General features: G+C 46.8%; 1 protein-coding gene across 4 annotated transcripts in view; it reads right to left on the bottom strand.

Annotated features, from left to right (window-relative positions):
• LOC135373342 (uncharacterized) overlaps positions 1-21419 on the bottom strand; it is a 158262-nt gene that overhangs the window by 9286 nt on the left and 127557 nt on the right. For all 4 annotated transcript variants that reach the window (XM_064606562.1, XM_064606575.1, XM_064606567.1 and 1 more), the window contains 4 exons: positions 19075-19169; positions 12103-12331; positions 9749-9916; positions 2255-2346 (listed from right to left, as the gene is read on the bottom strand). In XM_064606562.1, coding sequence (XP_064462632.1) covers positions 2255-2346; positions 9749-9916; positions 12103-12331; positions 19075-19169 — 584 coding nt within the window. The remainder of the gene's footprint in view (positions 1-2254; positions 2347-9748; positions 9917-12102; positions 12332-19074; positions 19170-21419) is intronic.

The raw sequence follows: 21419 nt of genomic DNA, 5'->3' as shown, positions 1-21419 counted from the left end.
TCAAAGTGGGGCTTCTAATGCTTATGCATTAATAATGGAAGGCGACAGAACAGAACAGAACAGAACAGAGGAAGACGACAGAACAGCTGACTGAGTCGTTCGAGCCAGCGTGCACTCTGGTGTTCTGGTTCCTGGAAGCCCCTGAGCCACTGCAGTGCCCTGTGGTCTGTTCTACAGAGAAACTACTTACCGAAAAGATAACGACGGAATGAGCGAATGAAATAACCAAGTGTAAGCAGCGCTTTGCACTGTGACATGTGACACCGTACTTCCTATCGGCGTTGGCTATAGGACTACGGTCCCGTAACTTACGAGTCATAAGTTACGGGAGCGTAGTCCCCTCTTGCTGTGCTTGAACCGGTATTGAAAATGAAGGGCAGGCTCAGGTCAGGATAGGGGATGACTGGCGCGGTTGTAGGACGGGGTTTCTTTCTCTTTATTTCTTTATTGGGTAAACGTTTTAGTGGAATACAGAGTCGGATATGGGACTGTTAGGGCGGACCCTGTTATACAGTGCCTGGGAAATGAAAAAAAGAAGAAAAAAAAAACGTGGCAGCATATACTGTCCCGAGAGGACAAAGGCATTCGATACCACAGCTTGCATAAATAGACACTTTTGGACACTGTGAAAAAATTACATCACACATTAATTACATACAATGATTACGATACATACCTTAATTGCATAATAAACATGGGCTAGTTTACGGATATAATTAGTCGCAGAGGAGGTATTTCCGAGTCTTATTTTTAAATTGATGGAAAGAAGTGACACTTCTAATGTCCACTGGGAAATTATTCTGGACCGTGCAGCCGTAGAATTTGAAAGAGAAAAGACCAAAATTAGTCCCCGGTGCAGATATCTCAAGCATGCCCGTGTTACTTCTGAAAGCGGAATTCGTGTCACGACGACTGGGTAAAGAAAAAGTAGAATGTTTACAAAGCCGTAATGTATTCTGTGCATCAATAGGAACACTTTTTAGCGGACAAGATATGAATATCATGAACTTATCTCCTAGGACTTTGCAAGGTGGCCCGGATTACTGCAGCCGTATGTATAGAGCAGACTTTAACGTGCGCAGGGCACGTATTATGCGGCCCGATAGAGGTGGCGTCCATTTTCCTTCCAAACTCAGCTCGTACTGATGCCAGTGCTGCTATGTTTGTGACTTGGGACCCATCGGCCAGTGTGTGCGTTCCGACGGAAGGAGATGGGGGAAGTTGGCGAATAGCTGCAAAACCTGCCCCCACTGCAAGCGCGTCAGCGAGTGTATCCTATATCAGCGCGTCGAATCCAACCACCCGCACTGTGCTGTCTGAGGTTCTCCGTGGGGTTTCCAAAGGTTTTCCAGACGGATATGTCAGCGCAGTTCGCCGTGAAGTCGGCCCAGGACGCATACTAACCCCCTCCATGTCTCCCACTCCCTCCTGCTGTCCTCTCTCCATCTGTCCACGTCTGTACGGCGCTCATAGCCACAGTTGCTTCGCTGCGGTAACGCGGAATAACCAAAATAATTAAGCTTCGCACTCCGTCTGCAGGTATAAACGGGGCTCACGAATGGCCGTTGGAATTCGGATTAGCAATTTGTTCTGCATTAAAGAAATATAGCAAATTCTGCTTCAAAACGCTTTTCAGTAGAAGTGTTTTTTTTTCCTGGCCTTTGAAGCTTCTTTCTTTTTTTTTTCAAGAAGGGATTCGAAAGATTGGAGGTTCGTAAGATTCGTGGATTCGCAGGACCTTCCTTTGATTCGGATTAGGGAAATTCTGGATTCGTCCCCTCCCTAAAATATAATATATATCTTCCACTCTAGAGTCACTGAATAGCATCGCTCAGAGTATTGCATTCCTTCTTTCCCGACACTATGCCGTGAACCGTCTGGCAACATTGAAAGCGCAGCTCTACCCACCCACCCCAACCCCACCCTAAAAAATCATCTTCACCGCATAGCACGCTCCTAGAGCCAACCATGATCCCTAGATACATCATCCTCGCGCCTGATTCGTTGAAAACAGGGGGCGTACGCTTTTTTCGTACCAATTATGTACTGCATAAGCTGTACACACAAAAAGAGAGAGAACGAAAAGGCGTACGCCTTGCATTTTCAACAAATCAGAGGAGAGGCCGACGTCATTCGGTATGATGGTTGGCATTAACCTCCATGTGTAAAACCTATGATTGGCTACGATAGCCAAGGTATGCATCACAATCAAATCACTCATTCTTTAAAATGTGATATCATATCAGCTACCCACCTGGTGTTTCCTGATTTCTTGAATTCCCCCTTGATAGTTATAGAACCCCCTGGGCCGATGAAGATCAGGTTATCCGCGTGTATGAAGACATCCTACGAGAGAAAGGGAAAAAAATATTTATTATATTAGCAGTCGTACCGCAGCTAGCACGCAGTGCGGTCGAACCCTATCCGCTTATAGGGCTGTTGCAGCAAATAGTGTCGTGTATTAAAAGGCAGTCTAGCCATTAGGAGGAGCCTAAAAAAGAGGCCCGACCTGTCAATCAAACTTGGGCGCATTTCATTGGTTGCCGTGTTTCATAGGGGCCGCCATGACACTAAACTTTCTCCAAAATGGAGGACGCTGCGTGGAACGGCCAAGCGAAGATTTCGTAACAACAAATTTTCACAGACAACTTAAATTCCATACTGTGAGTTTATATCATCATCTGCAAAATCAGCTTCAACTTTCGCTCCGCCATCATTATTTACGCGAAAATGAGATGTTAAGGCGCTAACGTTTGCCTAGTGCAGACCGCGATCCCAAGAAAATAGCAAGAAAGACGTACGTGATCAGTAAGTGTTTACATCATATCGTTGAATCTTATTTATACATACATCTTTGCGCATTTTTGATTCAATCTACTTACGTTGCGTGATTTAAAAGTTCACACCGGTAGTCGTCTGCTAGGAGGAAGCGGTTGTACCGCTCTCGTGCTCAATCATTCTGCCAGCAACCATTTCTGAAATTCTGAGCCTTCCCAGCATGCCTTTCTCCGTGCAGGTGGCGTTGATCAAAGTGGGCGCAAAATCCGTCGTTTTTGTCTGCCACCAGTGGTATCCGTTTCAATCCAAACCCATCCTGTTTCTCCAAAATGGTGGCACCCAGTTTAATAAGGGTGAACTATAAGTACTGGATGGATGTAATAAAAAAAGAATTGTATGTCGATCTGTGATTGGCCAGAGAGCCCATAGAGTGGGTGGAGCTCCAGGTATAAACAGGTCCCATGTATGGCCACGGATAAAAAGAGTGGGGAGTTTCATCGGCGGTTTCTGCACTCTCAAAAATGAACTTCACCGCATAGCACGTTCCTCGCCAACCATCATCTCAAATGATGTCGTTATCTGCCCTGATTTGTTGAAAACGGGAGGCGTACGCCTTTTCTGTGACACTTATGCTGTTCATAATTGTCACAGAAAATGCGTACGCCTCCCGTTTTGAACAAATCAGGGTAGATAACGATATCATTCGAGATGATGGTTGGCTAGGAGCGTGCTATGCGGTGAAGTTCATTTTTAAGAGTGTGCTTGGTTTTTCGAGCGGTATGCGTCTAGGAGAGCTACAGAACAAGAGGGAATTCCACAGGAAAAGCGGTGCGTCTTGCCAAGTGCGAACAACTCGAGACCATGTATATTTGAAAGTGCCACGTCGTACGCTAAACTACGGCGCGTTGCATATTTTGGGCCGCTGACGTTCGCGCCACCTGGCACACAGAAACAGGTCTATTGTCGTACGGGAAAGGCTGATTCACATTACGGCGATTATACGGCTGCGTACAGCCTCTTACGTATACCTCCGTGCCATCATGAAAGACGTTCCGTTGCAATGGTTCGCTGTGAGCGGACGTAACACGCAAGCGCAACTGTTCAGCGGGTGCTCAAAAAGACAGTTACTGTATAACGCCTTAATATTTCGTGTCATTCGTGCAGTGCCACAGGAACTGTTTATGCGCATTACACTGATCACTGAAGGGCAGGACAGTTTAACATTTTCTACCTATTGAAACCGTTTTGGAGCACCGTCCAGAGCTCCAAGGGCCTTTCACAAACTTCCACACAGCCGATGACCACACGAGGCTATGATATTTCGAAGAGGCCATGTTGCATCGTCGATTGGCCATTAGTTCGATCGGTATTGATATTGGGGATCATCGATATCTTTCAAACAACTCAGGGGGAAAAAGGTGCTGGCGCCAATCGCGTGACGCCGCGTCAGCACCTCTTTCTCCTGAGTTGTCCGAATTCGTTAATTTCTGGACGTCTGAGGCTCATGTATCTGTGTCGTCTCTAACTGTGGTATGCCTCGGCCATTTCTCCTTGTTTACGTCCATTGAAATCTTTCGGTGACAACTGGGGTATAGTACAATTTGTTTTAATGCTCTTTCCTCATTAAAGCCACGTATGATTCGCATTCCGGGCGCCGATATACAGCCTTTTGTTTGAACGGATAGTGCATTCTCTGAGTCACCGAATTCTTGCCTCTTTTTTTTTTTCTGTCTTGAACAGAGTAGTACCCTAGCCACAAACTAAAGCCCTAAACTTAAAGGAGGTAAGGACCCCTATCTGCATGTATTTAGTTACGGGTGTAATGGGTGTAATACTGTTCCTCTACGCTTCGTAATTCTATGTTACCATGTTTATATAATATTTATACTATATATATATATATATATATAATATAAATAAATATATAATATTTATACTTCTCCGTGATAACGTGTGCAGCGTTAATACAAATAATGCAATACAGTTAATACAAATGTTTCGGATACGGGCGTCTAGACGCACCGACATCCAGATACCTCTATCCATTGTTACGTCATCTGAAGAATTGTAACCCCAATCAGACGTCTACGCTGAAGTACACATAAACCTTCGGCTTTATACTCTTATAGGAACCATGAAAGGATATTTGACAAGCACACGTTCAGTTTTAATCTGTTCCCCTGCACTAAAGCATTCACTCTGCAAAATATGAAGTTGAAAATTGTTCAAATAGCGAAGATATTCTATATTAACCACGGGAGTGAGCGGCAGTGAGCCTCCGAGGCGAACTGGCCATGAGATCATGCACAGAACATGTTGCCGATTCGTGGACGGGCTTTTGCGAGCAAACTGCAAAATTTGCAAACAAGCTCGCATACTTCGCAATGAAATATATTTTAATTTGACCCGGAGACAAGATTGTATCTAACAGTTGACACAGAATCCTACGAAAACTACAATACAGCCGTTGACTGTCAGAATGGTTACAGGTGCACGTTTTCCCCCTTGAACTTCTTCGTCAGAACACACCTTCGTCAGTGACATTTTACGAGGTACTGAGTACCGAACGATCCACAGACGCTGTGTGTGCCGCATGATCTCTTCCTCCATTGCTGACAATTTGCCCTTTGCCATATTTCAAGTGATTTCGACGGCAGATATACGATGTCGTTGTTGTCCAAACCGAAACCATGCACCCACATGGTCCCGCGGGGTGTGTCCTCCTCGTCGTTCACTGTTCGCCGAGAGAATTGGATGGCGATGACGTAAGCCCGCTTCGAACGCATATATCCAGTAGTCACGCCCCGATATTTTTGTCTGGTAACTGCGCCCCTGTTGTACTGAAAACGGTTAAAAGTCGGCGTGTGTACGACAGTGAGGGATCATGAGAACGGTTTCCTGCAGAGTACTCGGAATTCGCGAATATCATTTCATGGTCTCTTTAAAAACGAACTTCACCCCATAGCCAACCATCATCTCGAATGACGACGTCCCTGATATGTTGAAAACGAGAGGCGGCGCCAATTTTATAGCCATAATACTGTGCTTAATGTATGCACATAATAGGCTCCGCCTCCCGCTGTCAACAAATCAAGAGCGAGAACGTTCTTATTGGGTATGATGGTTTGCTAGCAGCGTGCTATATGTAATGAAGATACACTGTTAAAACAGAACTTCACCACATAGCACGCTACTAGCCAACCATCATACCGAATGATATCATTTTGTGTCATGATTTGTTCAAAACAGGGGGGAGGCGCCCATCTGGGACAGAATATCTTGTCCCAGATAGGCGCCTCCCCCCTGTTTTGAACAAATCATGACACAAAATGTTATCATTCGGTATGCTGGTTGGCTAGTAGCGCGCTATGTGGCGAAGTTCTGTTTTAACAGTGTAGGGAACCCATCCCATTCATCTATACAAAAGGTGTCACAGCCAATAAGTCAAACATGGGGTAACTTCGCCAATAATTCCGGCGGTTACCGTGCTACAGGGAGCTTCCCAATGAAGACTACTGAGGGATGCAAGAGGGTTAGCACGCCTCTCCCTCTCCTGTGCCACCATCATCTCTCCCCTCCCTTTTTCACCCTCCCCTGGGTGCACCGAGCCGCCATTCCATAGCAGGCTGACCGCACCTTCCCCCTACACCCTCCCCTCCCCCCAACAAGTCAAAATCGCCGATTGGAGACGACACAGTCGGCGGGCTGCCTTGGTGGAGTTTATAGCCCCCTTAATGCATTAGACTTTTTTTTTGATAGAACTACAGAACAACAGATCTTCAGAAGATCAGTTGAAACTGTTAGCGGTTGTAACGTCTGAGTTCCGTGTCTGTGCGGAGATCTGCGCCATCTGTTGACCTTTCTCTCTCTCTTACCGTATATCTCTCTCTTCGAATGTGTGGTTCGCGTTCTCGTGTTCCCGAATACACAAAAAACGTGCACCCTCGCCATGAAATGCTTGCTGCGCTAGCGAGAGACGCATATTATTTCGTCTGATCTATCGTCTAATTGTTTGTGTTCTGCACTCTAAGGGGAAAAAAAAAGTAACCCTAGGGGTAATTGCGGCTTCTTGTCGCTAGACTGCCCCCCCCCCCCCCAATTACTTCCCATTTTAGTTCCCTGACACTCACATTTACGAGTGCTCCCGAAGACTGCAAATTGTCACTGAACTTCGCAAACGGTCTTCCGAATGCAACGCTATACGTAAATACTGTAAAACCCTTTATTTTCGCACGCTGTTAATTTTCGCGAATGTCGCGAGTCCCAAATTTTCGCGAATTTGCGAAAATTTCCATTTGTGAATTGATCTTGGCCCGCGTTCTCTCGTCGTACGTCCCGTGGGGTTTCCGTCGCTTGGTTTCTTTTCCATCTCGCTGAAGATATGTAGCACGACATTGCTGTTGGCTGATGCGCAGGCTTCCTGGTCAGACAGCGTTGCATATGACTCAGGGTCCGGGAGGGAGACGCCCACGTTTGTTGGCTTAAACCACCGGTACAGGCTCATCTGAGATGTGTACAGGCCAGCTATCGGCTGTCAAATGTGAGCTACATGGAATTATCCAGGCGGCGTAAAGCACTTCGCTCCACGGAGGAATAATGGGGAAGGCTGCGCTTCTGGGTCAGAGTCCCAAAGAATTATCTTTTCACAAGAAGGGTCAACGGACGCGACCTCCGGTTTGAGTGACTCACCCACAATTCGCGAAATTTAGTGGTCGCGAACATGGTCCATGCCTAGGGTTGCCACCAGGCCGGTATTATACCGGCACGGCCGGTTATTTGCGCTCTCTGCCGGTTGCCGGTAGGAAGGTGATACCGGCAGCCTTTTGCCGGTATTTGTGGCTCAAGACCTTTCATAGGGGCTTTTGTGGGGTTTTGCCTTCAACATTCGACTCCAGCTTGAATAAATCTGGAGCACAGACCCAACTCCGCAGTCACCATTCGTTTTCTTAATTATTCATTATTATTATTATTCGTTGTTACTATTATTATCACTGTTGTTCATTAAGTCTTGTGTTCGGAGGGGACAAGAGCAGTGGTTGTGCAAAGCTGTTGGTGGTTGTGTCGAGCCAGCTACAACGTTCCTCATCCACTTTCCCTCTCCCACGAGCCTTTCGTCATTTCCCTCTATTCTACCTCCTCTCCCTCCGCCGGTATGTTTCACTCCAAAAGGTGGCAACCCTATTGCCCCCGATTCGCGAACAATTAGGGGCGCGAAAAAAAAAAAGGGTTTTACAGTATGTGCTATTCGTGAATTTGGTGGCATAGGGCTGTATAACTCATCCAACTTGGCAATTTTCCACCCACACAGAGTAAGAAACAGCGCCGCTTTCTCCGCAAATTGTGTCCAGTGTATGTCGCAATATTTTATATTGCTCGACATGCCTATACGGTTGACGGTTTAATTCAAACTATATTCATGAATGCAGACAAGTTACCTGGGACCTTCAGTACAGATCTTTGAAGTGCAGTCTCCACTCCGTGACATTCATTTACTCCCGTGCGTTCACTCCACAAAGGGACTATTGTTTTGTGGCATTCCATTCAGTCACCAAATGAGGTAAAAGTATACTCATTTTTTATTAGAGTGTGCTGGCGTCCGATTCGCCTGAGTATTGTGGCGCCTCTGCAGTCCAAAAGTGCCATTTCCTTACGAAGCAGTGAGTCTGTGCCTGATGGCGTACAGGTGTTTGATTTCTAATGCCTGCCAAGGATTGGAAGATTCCGTTGACACATCCCTAGTATAATGTAGGTGCCATAATGGCCAATGCCAGGTCTTCGCAGCCCACTCGAGATGTGTGTCACTACACTCTTAAAAAGGAACTTCACCGCATAGCACGCTCCTAGCCAACCATTATCTCGAATGATATCGTTATCTGCCCTGATTTGTTGAAAACACGGGGCGTACGCCTTTTCTGTGACAATTATGAACAGCATAAGTGTCACAGAAATGGCGTACGCCCCCCGTTTTCAACAAATCAGGGCAGATAACGATATCATTCGAGATAATGGTTGGCTAGGAGCGTGCTATCAGGTGAAGTTCATTTTTAAGAGTGTACTCTGTCCATGGGTAAGAGTGTCCCCCCTTTATTTAATATTCGCTACACTCTTAAAAATGAACTTCACCGCATAGCACGCAACGAGCCAACCATCACCTCGAACGATATCGTTATCTACCCTGATTTGTTCAAAACGGGAGGCGTACGCCTTTTCTGTGACAATTATGAACAGCATAAGTGTCACAGAAATGGCGTACGCCCCCCGTTTTCAACAAATCAGGGCAGATAACGATATCATTCGAGATAATGGTTGGCTAGGAGCGTGCTATGAGGTGAAGTTCATTTTTAAGAGTGTACTCTGTCCATGGGTAAGAGTGTCCCCCCTTTATTTAATATTCGCTACACTCTTAAAAATGAACTTCACCGCATAGCACGCAACGAGCCAACCATCACCTCGAACGATATCGTTATCTACCCTGATTTGTTCAAAACGGGAGGCGTACGCCTTTTCTGTGACAATTATGAACAGCATAAGTGTCACAGAAATGGCGTACGCCCCCCGTTTTCAACAAATCAGGGCAGATAACGATATCATTCGAGATAATGGTTGGCTAGGAGCGTGCTATGAGGTGAAGTTCATTTTTAAGAGTGTACTCTGTCCATGGGTAAGAGTGTCCCCCCTTTATTTAATATTCGCTACACTCTTAAAAATGAACTTCACCGCATAGCACGCAACGAGCCAACCATCACCTCGAACGATATCGTTATCTGCCCTGATTTGTTGAAAACGGGAGGCGTACACCTTTTCTGTGACAATTATGAACAGCATAAGTGTCACAGAAAAGGCGTACGCCTCCCGTTTCCAACAAATCAGGGCAGATAACGATATCGTTCGAGGTGATGGTTGGCTAGGAGCGTGCTATGCGGTGAAGTTCATTTTTAAGAGTGTACAGTAACGTGCTCGCGACACTCACCTCAGGTAAGAGCGCTGACGTCATGTTCTTTGGACAAGTGACGTGCATCTCCGTGAACATCACGTTATTGAAAACGGCCTTCCCCTCTGGAACGTAATTGAAGATCTCCTCAAATAAGGCAACTTCCATCGATTCTTCTTTTCCAACCTTGATGTCGTCAATCCAAAACTGAAAATGAATTGAAATGCATGATGGATTAGTGGTCAGCATGATTTTATGCCTTATTGAAGCTGATTACACATGTATACATCGACGAAAATAAATACGACTTGTGTGTAACCGTGTGTTGATTGTCGGTAGGTAAACATGTGTCTCGCTTCTTCTGCCGTTCTTTCTCTGCTGTTGTGACACGTCTGCCTTTCCAACGATTGATGATTCCAGCAGAAATGCTTCACGATAATTTTTAAATGGAGAACATGCTTCACAATGTAAATTTTGAGGAAGAGAGCTGGAAGTGTCGGTACGATCTTGACGTAGCAACAACAACGAAGCGCGTTTTCAGGATGGCGGCTCGGCTATGTGTGACAGGCCCCTCTCGGCGGCGCTGCGAACGCTGAGGCGACGCCGCTTTTTGAAACGCATGTGTGAATGAGCCTTAACACAGACACTTACTCCCTATGACTGCAATTGCCACCGACCTTCTACGTAAATATGTGCACTTGGTCAATTTGATGATATAAAGCTGTAAAACTCGGCCAACTAAGCAATTTTCCACACACACAGAGTAAGGAACAGCTATAGCGCTTCTTTCTTCCCAAATTGTGCCCTATGTATGTTCGCAAGATTTCATATTACTCGATATATCGCGGTTGACGGTTTGATTCAAAGTATTTTTGTGAATGTACACGAACTATGTGCCTGAGACTCTTAGACCAGAACGTGAAATGCAGTCTCCACTCTGTGACACTCCTTTACTCCCGTGCATTTACTCCGGAATGGGACCATTTTTTGTGGCAATGCATTTAGTCCCCCAAAAGGAGTAAAACCACACCCTTTTTTGCTTAGAGTGCTCGTAAAAGGTAAAGGTGTAAAGATAAAGGTGCTCGTAAAGGTGTACATGCACTGATCCCATTGGTTCGCACCGTGACATCAGCAGAATGGTTCATAAGGCATATGTCCCTGAAAGGACCTCGTTACATGCGGGATTTCATTTTCCAGCAATTGGGTTCGAAAAATCTTCATCTACTAGGTGCTAGCGACGGTGTCATGATCAGCACATCTTCTGCGAATTCCGTCCGTGTCATCTCCTTCAGGCGCTATGCATACGGGATCGGATTGGACAGTTGAAATTTGAACGGACATTCACACAACCGCAGCAGACGGCGGTAACGACACGCGTACTTCGAAACCCGTTGAGACACATGGAGTGATGAGTACACACGGTGAAAGAAGTGCAGAACAAGACAAGGACACGGGCGAATAAACAATGTAGGCTGGACGACTGCAGTCCAAGTAGTCCTCCTGTGTTTATCGACTCGTGTCCTTGTCCCTGGATGATTGATTTGTTCCTGGGCGAGCTTTTTTATACAAGATATAACAATTAAAGGAGCCGTCCGATGACCCCCGCTGCTCTCACAATATAGTCCCCCAAGCGCGGTTCAAATGATGTGACCGCTCATTGTTATTCTGCTCACAGCTTCGTCATCACGACACGTTGGGGGCGAAAAATATTGCGGAACGTTATTTTGCAGATGTCCAACTTTCTGGGTGGGATTTTCAAGAGAAAGCAGCGAGCACGCCAACCTTGACAAATAGAATCAGGAGACGGGTAACGGTAATGGTAAAGGAAACAGGAACGGTATATTACCAAAATTGGATATGGCAACGATAACTGAAACAGAAATGAAAATTATCGTCCGGTATTGACAGCCTGACAGCCTACGATTTTTTTTTAATTTTGTTCATTTCAACGGGGCTATGGCAGTATTGTTTACTACTGAGAGCGTCTGTCTAGCAATGCGACATAGGATGAAGGGTACGTCCATCTTGGGTTGCTGGACTCAGAGTGACTGAAGATAGAAGACTGACTTCTATGTTCCTACATTTCCTTACAAAGTCTCTCAATCTGCGCGCACCCCAACGACGTAAAATTACTCGTGTAGCGTGTACGCGTAACACCGAAGCGTTACGTGGGCAAAACAGGGTGCTGACAGAGCCGGAGGGACTGTTCCCCTGCAGCTCTGTAAGAGCCGTTCCATTACCGGAAACTGTAACGGACACGTAACGGAAACAAAATTGGAAGGCTGGTATCAGAAACGGATAACGGAAACGGAAATATGTCCGTAACGAAAATGGAAAGGGTAACAAAAATACGTCCGTTACCCTTCCCTGAATTTAAAACAGTGCATCCTTACCTCTGTAGTTTTTGTAGCAGTAAAACGAAACTCCATCCAGTGATATACGTCAGGCTTTGTCACATCGACTCCTACCTCGTAGTTAGGATCAGGTCTAATATCAAACCCGTCTTGTTTTTTGAACGCCGCCTTTCCCTGGCGTTCAGTGTTTTTGCTTTCAAACTCATTTTCAAACATCCCAAACTCGACGTAGTGGCCCTTATCATCTTGCATGATTGCCACGCGGAACCTGCAACATCCGACAGAACGAACTGAGGTCATCGTGAGGAACTCTCTCTCTCTCTCAAGGCAATGCTTCCAAAACTCTGGGGTTAGAAGGGTGTCACCAACTTGAAAAAGGGTCAGCATCAGTTCCCGCTCACTTCTCGGACACTTCCCGAATTTTCGACGGGACTGACGGGATTGGCAGTATTGAGGACACGCTGTTTGTGCTAATGCCACATGAATCCTTCTTTCCATTGCCAAGACTTGGATCGCCTTGGCGTGGGGACTTCACTTACTGCGGTGCCGATTATGAAAGACAAAACTGGGAATTGCTGCGAACAAACTCCTTCTTGGTTTTGACAAGCAGCACTCTTAGAAATGAACTTGACCGCACAGCTCGCTCCTTGTCAACCACCTTCTTGAATGAAATCGTTATCTGCCCTGACTCCTTGAAAACGGGAGGCGTACGCCTTTTGTGACAATTATGCACAGCATAAATGTCACAAGAAAAAAAAAAAAAAACTGGATGTAAAAAGAAGGCCTACACGTCCCGTTTTCAACAAATCAGGGCAGATAGCGATACCATTCCAGATGATGGTTGGCTAGGAACGTGCTGAGTGAGTAAGTGCTGTAACGGGAAAGTCACTACATGGTGTAAGAACAGAATTTCACCGCACGGCACGCTGTGCCCCAACCGTTTGCCACGAATGATAGGGTTGTCGCTTGTGACGGAGAGGGCATGCGTCTTTTTGTGGCAATTTTCATACGTCCAAAATGCCACAAAAAGGCGTACACCCCCATCTCTCATCGAATCAGAAGCGGCAGCCCTATCATTCGCGGCAATGGTTGGCGCACAGCGTGCAATGCAGTGAAGTTCTATTCTTAGAGTTTAGGAACCGCCATTCCTATTGGCCTTCTTTCTCTCTCTCTCTCTCTTTTTTTTGCTATGGTTTCTAGTGGACCACCTGGAACTTAGGTGCACGACCTACTAGATTATAACGACCATGTCGTGGGCACCACTTCCCGGAGCCGCATTTATTTTGGAAGCTAGCGGTGGCGCTTCTCATCGTCCCAATTATTGCTTCGTCAACTTCTACAATACTTTGCACCTCAGCTTACCTTAGTATTTCTGTACAAGCGGTGGACGTTCCACAGATGTTTTATTCTGAGGTTGATTATCATCATCATTCTACGCATTTTCATAGGAGCTATCGCTGTCGTCTGCTACGGTAGTCGTACATACGCTTCTGCGCGTTCAGAATTCAAATTGCCATCGTCCAATCGTGGCGTGCCGATGAGTAGCGCCCCTAGCGGATCGTGCGAACGGGCTCCTCATAGGGGTTGCTCATTATGACATGGTCGTTATAATCTAGTAGGTCGTGCTTAGGTGTCAAACCAAATTTCAGCACAAACTTAATGTGATACGGTTCGCGCACTGAAACCGAAGGGCTTGTGGCATCGCACAAAGACGCGGAGGGGGGGGGGGGGAGTGGATCGCGACCGCTACATTTCACATCCTTGATGGCTAGTGCAGGCTAATAGGGGAAGCACTGCCATAGGACTTCTATGCACGCTTGGTTGGGGATTTTTCGGGAATCACAGAGGCTTCGCGACCTCGGCTTTCCATGACTAAGGGACGACCACACGCAGCGGGTTTAGTCATGAAGGGATAAGGTTTATGGAGTGACGTCAGCTGAAACGGGAACGTTTTCCCGGGAACGGAAACGGGAACGTTTCCCCTTCCTCCAGTGCGGAAGTGAACAACGAAAGACCGCGTATCCCTCAAGTACAGTTGGACCGAAACTGTTGGTGGCGAACACACGGGGGGAACGGAAGCGGTCGGGAGCTTCAAAAAGGGACAGCAAATAATATCCTTAAAGAAGCATGGAAAGTACTTGGAATATGTACCTTTTTACTGCGTCGTATGAGCCTACTACCTTCAGGAACCGTCACGCAGAAGATTCAGTTTGGGAGGTGCGAGTTTACTGAGAAAATTGCATTGCAAGTAGGGTTGTCAATCGCGAGTCATTTTTGCAGTCCCGGGATTTCGGGACTTCTTGCTGTGCTTGATTATGACGAGTTCAGATGGTGCTTCCAAGTCCTGCGTGGGTCAGAATTATCTGACTCGCATCCGACCCGTACTCGCAGGTTCAAATCCGCACCCGACCCGCTACCTGCAACGCGTTGAACGAGTAAACTGAGTTCTCTGACGAGTAACTTTGACGAGTAAACTGAGAGTACTCCCTGGTCTATGCCTGATGATTAGATGTGTCTGTGTGCATGGTTTCTTGTATGACACCAGCGCAGGGAGCAAAGAGGTGCAAATGCGTGTTGGTTTGTGTCTTGAGGGATGTTGATACCCAGTAAACCAGAAATATCCCACGTACATCCTATAAAGGTCGTACACGTCGCATATGTCCGCCACGTCTAGGCGACGTTACCTGAGCGTCCACAATGTGACTTCGAAAAGTCTCTTACTTTCTATATCCCTGGCCCTGGGACATCTGGTAGATGTAAAAAGAAAGGAACAAGCGCGCGTTATTTTTCGGAGACATCTAGGACACGTGACCCTTAGTGGCATGACGTAAGCAACCGGGTAAATGTTTTGGGTTGACTACTTTATTTACCAAGTAGTCTCATTATAGACGGTAGCTTGAATTAAAAACACGATATTTGCCAGGATGGGGTGTCAGGAACGTTCTCAGGTATACGCTGACGTTGTTTGCAGACTCGCAAGTTAACTGCAAAGACGTTGTCACCCTTGCAAACGTGATACGCCACGCTACACATGATGAACGTACTCCAAACTTTGTACGTCAGGACGTACTCCAAACTCCAAAACTTTGTATTTCAGGATGTGCTCGCTCTGGTACGGTGAAGGGAGCTTTCGTCTCACATGATGAAAGGCCACTCTACAGTTCGCAATACGAAAGCACATTTAATAACGCGCGGCCTGCATTGGTATTGCAATATGTCCCAAAGGTCGCTGGGCACCACACCCCAATGGTGTGCTGCCAAAAGTAGGGCCCTTTTTGTTTAATTACTTCGTGCAGCATTCATTTGCTATATCATTCAATCACTATCAATATCAAATTGATGTAACACAAAAATAGCATAAATTTTACAATATCCCTGGAACATCCAAATATCCAAAATAGATGTCTATGCGACGGTTCTGGTATGTGAAAACAGTAGGAATGTGGAATGTACTTTCTACGTAAACGGGCTCTCTGTGAATTCTCTTGCTTCCGCGGTCGACGGGGAACGCGAATCAAGATATGAAAGTGACTGAAAACGTGACCTCATTTCTGTGTACCACCAATACAAAGAAGCCACCCGGGACCTTCGTGATCGAATAGACCGCTACCCGAGAAACGTCATCATGACGTTGGTAACAGACTGAAACCGAAACAAATCGAAAGGTGAGGGCTGGGTTCCACGAATGGGCACTTCTTCGCTGCCTCCTATTGAAAGAAAAGTAGAATCAAAGGCGGCGTCGCTTTCAGGGACCATCGTAATCCCCTCAAGACCCTGGCTTTCGGACGCGACCTTATTATCGCCCCTATATAGCTTCGAGCGTAGTTCAACTCTACCAAATTGGTGGCGTTGTGGAACACTATGACGTCATTTGTTTATAAACAGGGAGAGGTCTATAGGGCTTTTGTGAAACGGCGTTTCTTTCGGAGAGTTCTACTGGGCCTGTGTGTCTTGTCGGACGTGAATACACCCATCACTCCCAGCGATACGTGCATTGGCCTAGGCTTCGGCAAGGAAATTCCCACGGAGTTTGAATCGCCTCGCCTTCCCAACATGCTTGCTGATCATAAAGGTCTGCTGTCGCTCTCTGAATAAAGCGAATGTGAAAACAGTTGTCTATGTCTGTTTGGTGAACACAGCCATGAAAATATTGCGCGGCTTTGTGCGAAGAACATGCAGCTATCGTTGTCGCTTCGCACATGGGGGCGAAAAGGCGTCTCTTTTTTTCTACGCCCTGCCTACGGAGATTAAAGGCCAACCTCCACGGAGCGAATTTTTTGCAACGAAGTTCTCGCGGCAGACTGCCACGCGCGTTCCGCCTCCAGTTGTTCGCCGGCGCCAGCTTCACGGGACGAAAAAGCAGCGCACGGCGTTGGAAGGTCATGCTCTGAATGTGACCGTTGCCACAGTACAAAGTGAAAGCTTAATGCATGTCTCAAATTTTGCAACTAAATCCAACAACTGTCTAAAAAAGGTGGGCCCTGTAACGTACCAAGAGGCGTATTGAATACTGCGAGAGGAAAACATGTTTCTTGGAGAGAAACATGTAGCGAGACAGCTAGCATCAGAGGACAGCGCCCCTTAGCAAGAAGACGACGACTCACGAGAACAGACGACCACGTACAGAAGGCAGGGCAGCGTAGTGGCACAGATTCGTAGCGGAAGAGCGCTTTGATTGGCCGGCCTTGTGTTCATCCGCAGCTGACGGTTCCACGACTCGACGCCCTTGGGGGGGAATGTACTTCCTAGGCTGACTTCTAAGGGAACTGTGCCGACATATGTCTGAAAGCGTCTGAGGAAAACCTAGGAAAAACCCCAGGGTACCCACACTAAAGGGTGAACCGCATGGCACGAAAAACTGTCCGAAAACTGTCCGAACCGAAATCGGGACCGAACTTTTTTCTATGCATCACCGCATGCTACCGAAATGCACCCCGAATTTCGGCCGAAGACTTCTGGCCTTGGGGAACATCGCCTTTCAACCATCCAGGCCAATGAGATAATCCCTGTATTCATAGGGGTAGAAGTCCCACACACGGCAACAGTCAACCCGATTGCTACGTCATCGTTGCTATGGTTCTCCCTCCGACTGGATAGCCATTGGATGTTTCTACATTTTCGGTTGGCGTCACTTCCCATTTCGGAGGAGAAATCTGGCTTGGCCAGATCGGGCCGAATTCGGCACGGAATTCTGTTCTCCGAAAAAAGTTCGGTCCCGAATTCGGTTCGGAAAGAATTCGGACGCTTTTCGGGCCATGCGGTTCACGCTTAACCCGTTGCCCACCTCTGTGAGGCCGACGACGGCGAGCCCTTTCACAGGCAGCACCACGTTTCGGGAATCGCGGGCGTTGAGTGAAGATGTCTGGCATGGGCAGAGCACCGGCGGACGCTCGCATTTTTGACGCCTCGCGCAGGGCGTCCGGCGATGGGCGCAGTTGTTCGCTGTATACATTCGCCCATGGAGGTTGGTCTTGATGCACCGCTACGTGCTTATGAAAGAATACAAGAGATAATTTCTCGTTGTTTATGCATTTCCTTTTGTATTGGAGTTACTTTTCCTTGTGTTTCACCACTTGCATTACTTATTCAAAGCATAAGTCAACCTCGCTCAAAGATTCTCAACCCAAAATGTGAACGTCATCAGTGAATACTACGCGCGTCCAGGAATCTTCGATGGAACACGCAAAACTTGATAGTTTCGGGTTCACAAAGACTAGATGGCGTCATCGGGAGTTCTGGCGTGTCTGGTGCTTCTCACTTTGCAACAGCGCGTCTCGGCTCCCCATTGCAAGGTCGAGACTCAGAAATCGAGCTAGGGAAAAGTAATGTTGCCAGACGCGTGGATACAGTTTGGGATACAGACAGGACCCAGAAGATTCGGTCCTGTGACGTCACGAGCAAAAACCCTGCCTCACAGAGCCAAAGTTCCGTCCCGGGTTATGTTGAGCATTCACACGGTGCAGAATACCGGGAGTGGCGTACTGACGTCATACAGAATTATAAATTAATATGTGGTGCGTCACATAGTGAAACACTGTTACAGTCGAATACAGCGTGATGCGCACGCGGATTGGCTGTTTCATAAATCCTATAGGATTCCGAATACTTCCAATTTAAGCTACACTCTTAAAAATGAACTTCACCTCATAGCACGCTCCTAGCCAACCATTATCTCGAATGACATCGTTATCTACCCTGATTTGTTGAAAACACTGGGCGTACGCCTTTTCTGTGACAATTATGAACAGCATAAGTGTCACAGAAATGGCGTACGCCCCCCGTTTTCAACAAATCAGGGCAGATAACGATATCATTCGAGATAATGGTTGGCTAGGAGCGTGCTATGAGGTGAAGTTCATTTTTAAGAGTGTACGTTCACAGCACCGCGAGGGCGCTCGTGGACGCCGAACACAGAATGGCGAGAGTGTCCACACCAACGTTTGCCATAGCCTCGAAATATACCGACGAGAGCCAGATGAGCGAGACTTGCGCACGCGCCAGCTGTGGTTAGCACGTGGATAGCGCATCGGAAAATAAACAAAAACAGCGCGGTCAGAAACTGAAACGTACCCTGTTAATGTCTACCCAGGCAGCACACCGATGTTGGGCTGACAACGGCCCAGTGTTCGTTTGCCCATCATGTCGGCCCAACATCCGTTTTGAAACATCCCCCGAGGTCGGGCTGACATCACAGCTGTACACAGGGCCGATGTCACAATGAGGCAGTGGCCAAGGAGGCTTTGTATGTATTTGTCCTTTCAAGGTGTTCCAGCCTCAGAACATCAATTACCCCCATCTCTTTTCCTTTCATTGGTTGGGAAATGCCGTCCACAGGTCGCCAGTCGCGCGAGGAGGGACTGCTTGGACGGCGCCGAAACACTTCCCTCTGGTTACGTGTAAGCGACCTTTCTGCCGTTACGACAGGCGTTGCTGGTGCTTGCCCGGCAGTGGGACGGGGAACGTAGCTTTAGTACGTGGAGGCACTTTAATGTTTGGTCAAAATGTACATACCTGACGGGGCTCTGGTAGGTGTAGAGGAGAAGAGCCACCGATGCTCCAACGAACAAGTGGGCGGGGAATTTTCCGGTTACTTTCATGATCGGGACCTGTTACAGCAGGAACAGGGTAAGAAGACAGGATAGATTATAGAACAGGGATAGGACACACTTGGAAATTTCTTGCTAACAATGATAAAAAAATAATTGAGGGCGATTAATATAATTAATGCGATGACAACGCGTTAGCATCAGACGTTCGTCTTGCTTCTAATTCCTTCTCTTATGCTTCTTTTCTGCTTCTTATATTTTCATACACGTAATTTCACACGTATAAGCCGCACAGTAGATAAGCCGCAGGACCTATTTTACGAATATTTTGAAACTTTTCTGGCAGATAACTCGCATTCGCAGATAAAGCGCTGCAGTACGACTCAACTGATTTGTGCGGTAAACCAGTGAATCAGATAAAAAAAAAGTAGTGACTTTAATGCAGTGAAAATGGATATCGCTGATTCGACTGAAGGGAGGCTAACATTAGTAATAATACAGAGCAGCTCACTAAGTTTGTGAAAGCTGTGTCTCCCGTCGTGATGCTCCTCACGTCATCCGTGTATTCACACGAGTGACATCCTCACGGAACATTCTAGTGGAAGAAAAAGCAAAAACCCTGCCTCACAGAGCCAAAGTTCCGTCCCGGGTTATATGTTGAGCATTCACACGGTGCAGAATACCGGGAGTGGCGTACTGGCGCATTTAGCAGACGGCACTTAGCAGACGACACCGTCAGCATGTTTCCTTGTCGTCTGCTACGGAATATCTTGCGGTTGCGTCGCAGGATATTCCCTACGGTTATCAGTGTAGGTGAAGACACGACGTTGAGCGCTCGCGCTCACGTGACAGCAGAAAGCTATGACACTTTCCGCATCTTACGCTTCCGACATGATCCAGATACTTGGCCTTCGGGAGAGGAAAATGAACCGCGCTGCGCATGCGCCAGCAGTGACGTAACGTGTCGTTCTTTGGTGCCGCTGCCGCCACATTGCCGTCTGCTCGCTTCGCGTGCGCATGCGCTAGCAGTCAGTGGTGAAGCAAATTTGCTGAATATTCCATTCAAGTTTCCCACTAGAGGCCCGTCGATGTTCACCAGGTGAGGGAACGTTTCAGTAACGCCTGCGAGTTGCATGGTCGGTTGAAAAGTTGAGGGCGTCAATCGTTCCGTGGGTTTGTTACTACAGATATGCAGCAAGTGCACGTCCACTTGTTTTAAGCTGCACTCTCTCAGCCCAGGCAACAGCAGCACCAGATGAATGTACACAACTTCCGAGTGAAGTAAGAAGCACGGGTGCAATTCTGAAGCTGGTAGGTACGTGTCATGCTCTGTTACACTATAATACACACATGCCATTCGCGCTCAATGCAGTTATTTTGGAGGTGTTGCACCAACTGATATTGTTGCACAAAACGGTAGTCTGGTGCGTAATGTACACCCATACTGTCGAGTTCGTCTAAGTCTGAAAGAAGGAAGTCACAGTGTTCCAGATTCAGAACGTCAATACCCATCATCTTCGACTAATTCGGGTGGCGTGTTCGGACTATATAATTGTATCACCTGTTCTATGTCAACAGATAAGTCGGTAAATATGTAACAAATATCGTAGTTCCGACAGTTATCGGTAATCTTTAGTTGTGCATAATTATTACTATTATTCTGTACTTGGGTTTTTACTCAGAATTCCCATGCTGTATTCGAAAACGGGAACAACAACATAAAACACATGAGAATTGTGTTAATACTGAGATTTTATTATTACTGATTTCAGATCTTCATGCGTGGAGAGAAGAAATGCAGAAGGCAGCCAAGAGCCATTTTACAAAAGGTACAGGAGCAAAAATATTGAAAGGTGGGTGTTTAGAGTGTTATTATATTTGTAACTGATCGAGTTTTCTTACAGAGAAGAACATCAAAGGAGAAAGGTCCATAAAATCACAAGGTTCCGTCACGCGTGGAGACACCTGCATTGATGATTCGTCTGCAACGTTCCAGACTGACAATGTTGTGGACACAACGGGACGTGTGCTCCGGGGCCTCCCACCGTCTCGGTCATGATGAGAGCCGACAATTAAGGCATAAGATTTTAAAATTTCCAAAGATTCTTCAAGAAGTGGCATGCAGTTCAGAATTTGTATGACTGCAACTCCACCGCGTGTACAGCCTGAGACAAAAGTTCACGGCACTGGTGCTTTCCTTCATCAGAGGAGTCCCCTGCCAACTACCAGCAAAATATCGAATAAGAAACTTGTGACTATTTATCTCTCAGTATATGTGTCCACTCTTGTTTGATGCTAGGATGTCACTCC

This window comes from Ornithodoros turicata, chromosome 1 (genome assembly GCF_037126465.1).
Source record: "Ornithodoros turicata isolate Travis chromosome 1, ASM3712646v1, whole genome shotgun sequence".
Taxonomy (NCBI): domain Eukaryota; kingdom Metazoa; phylum Arthropoda; class Arachnida; order Ixodida; family Argasidae; genus Ornithodoros; species Ornithodoros turicata.
The sequence above is the reverse complement of the archived record's forward strand: the minus strand, read 5'-3'. Positions and strand labels throughout refer to the sequence as shown.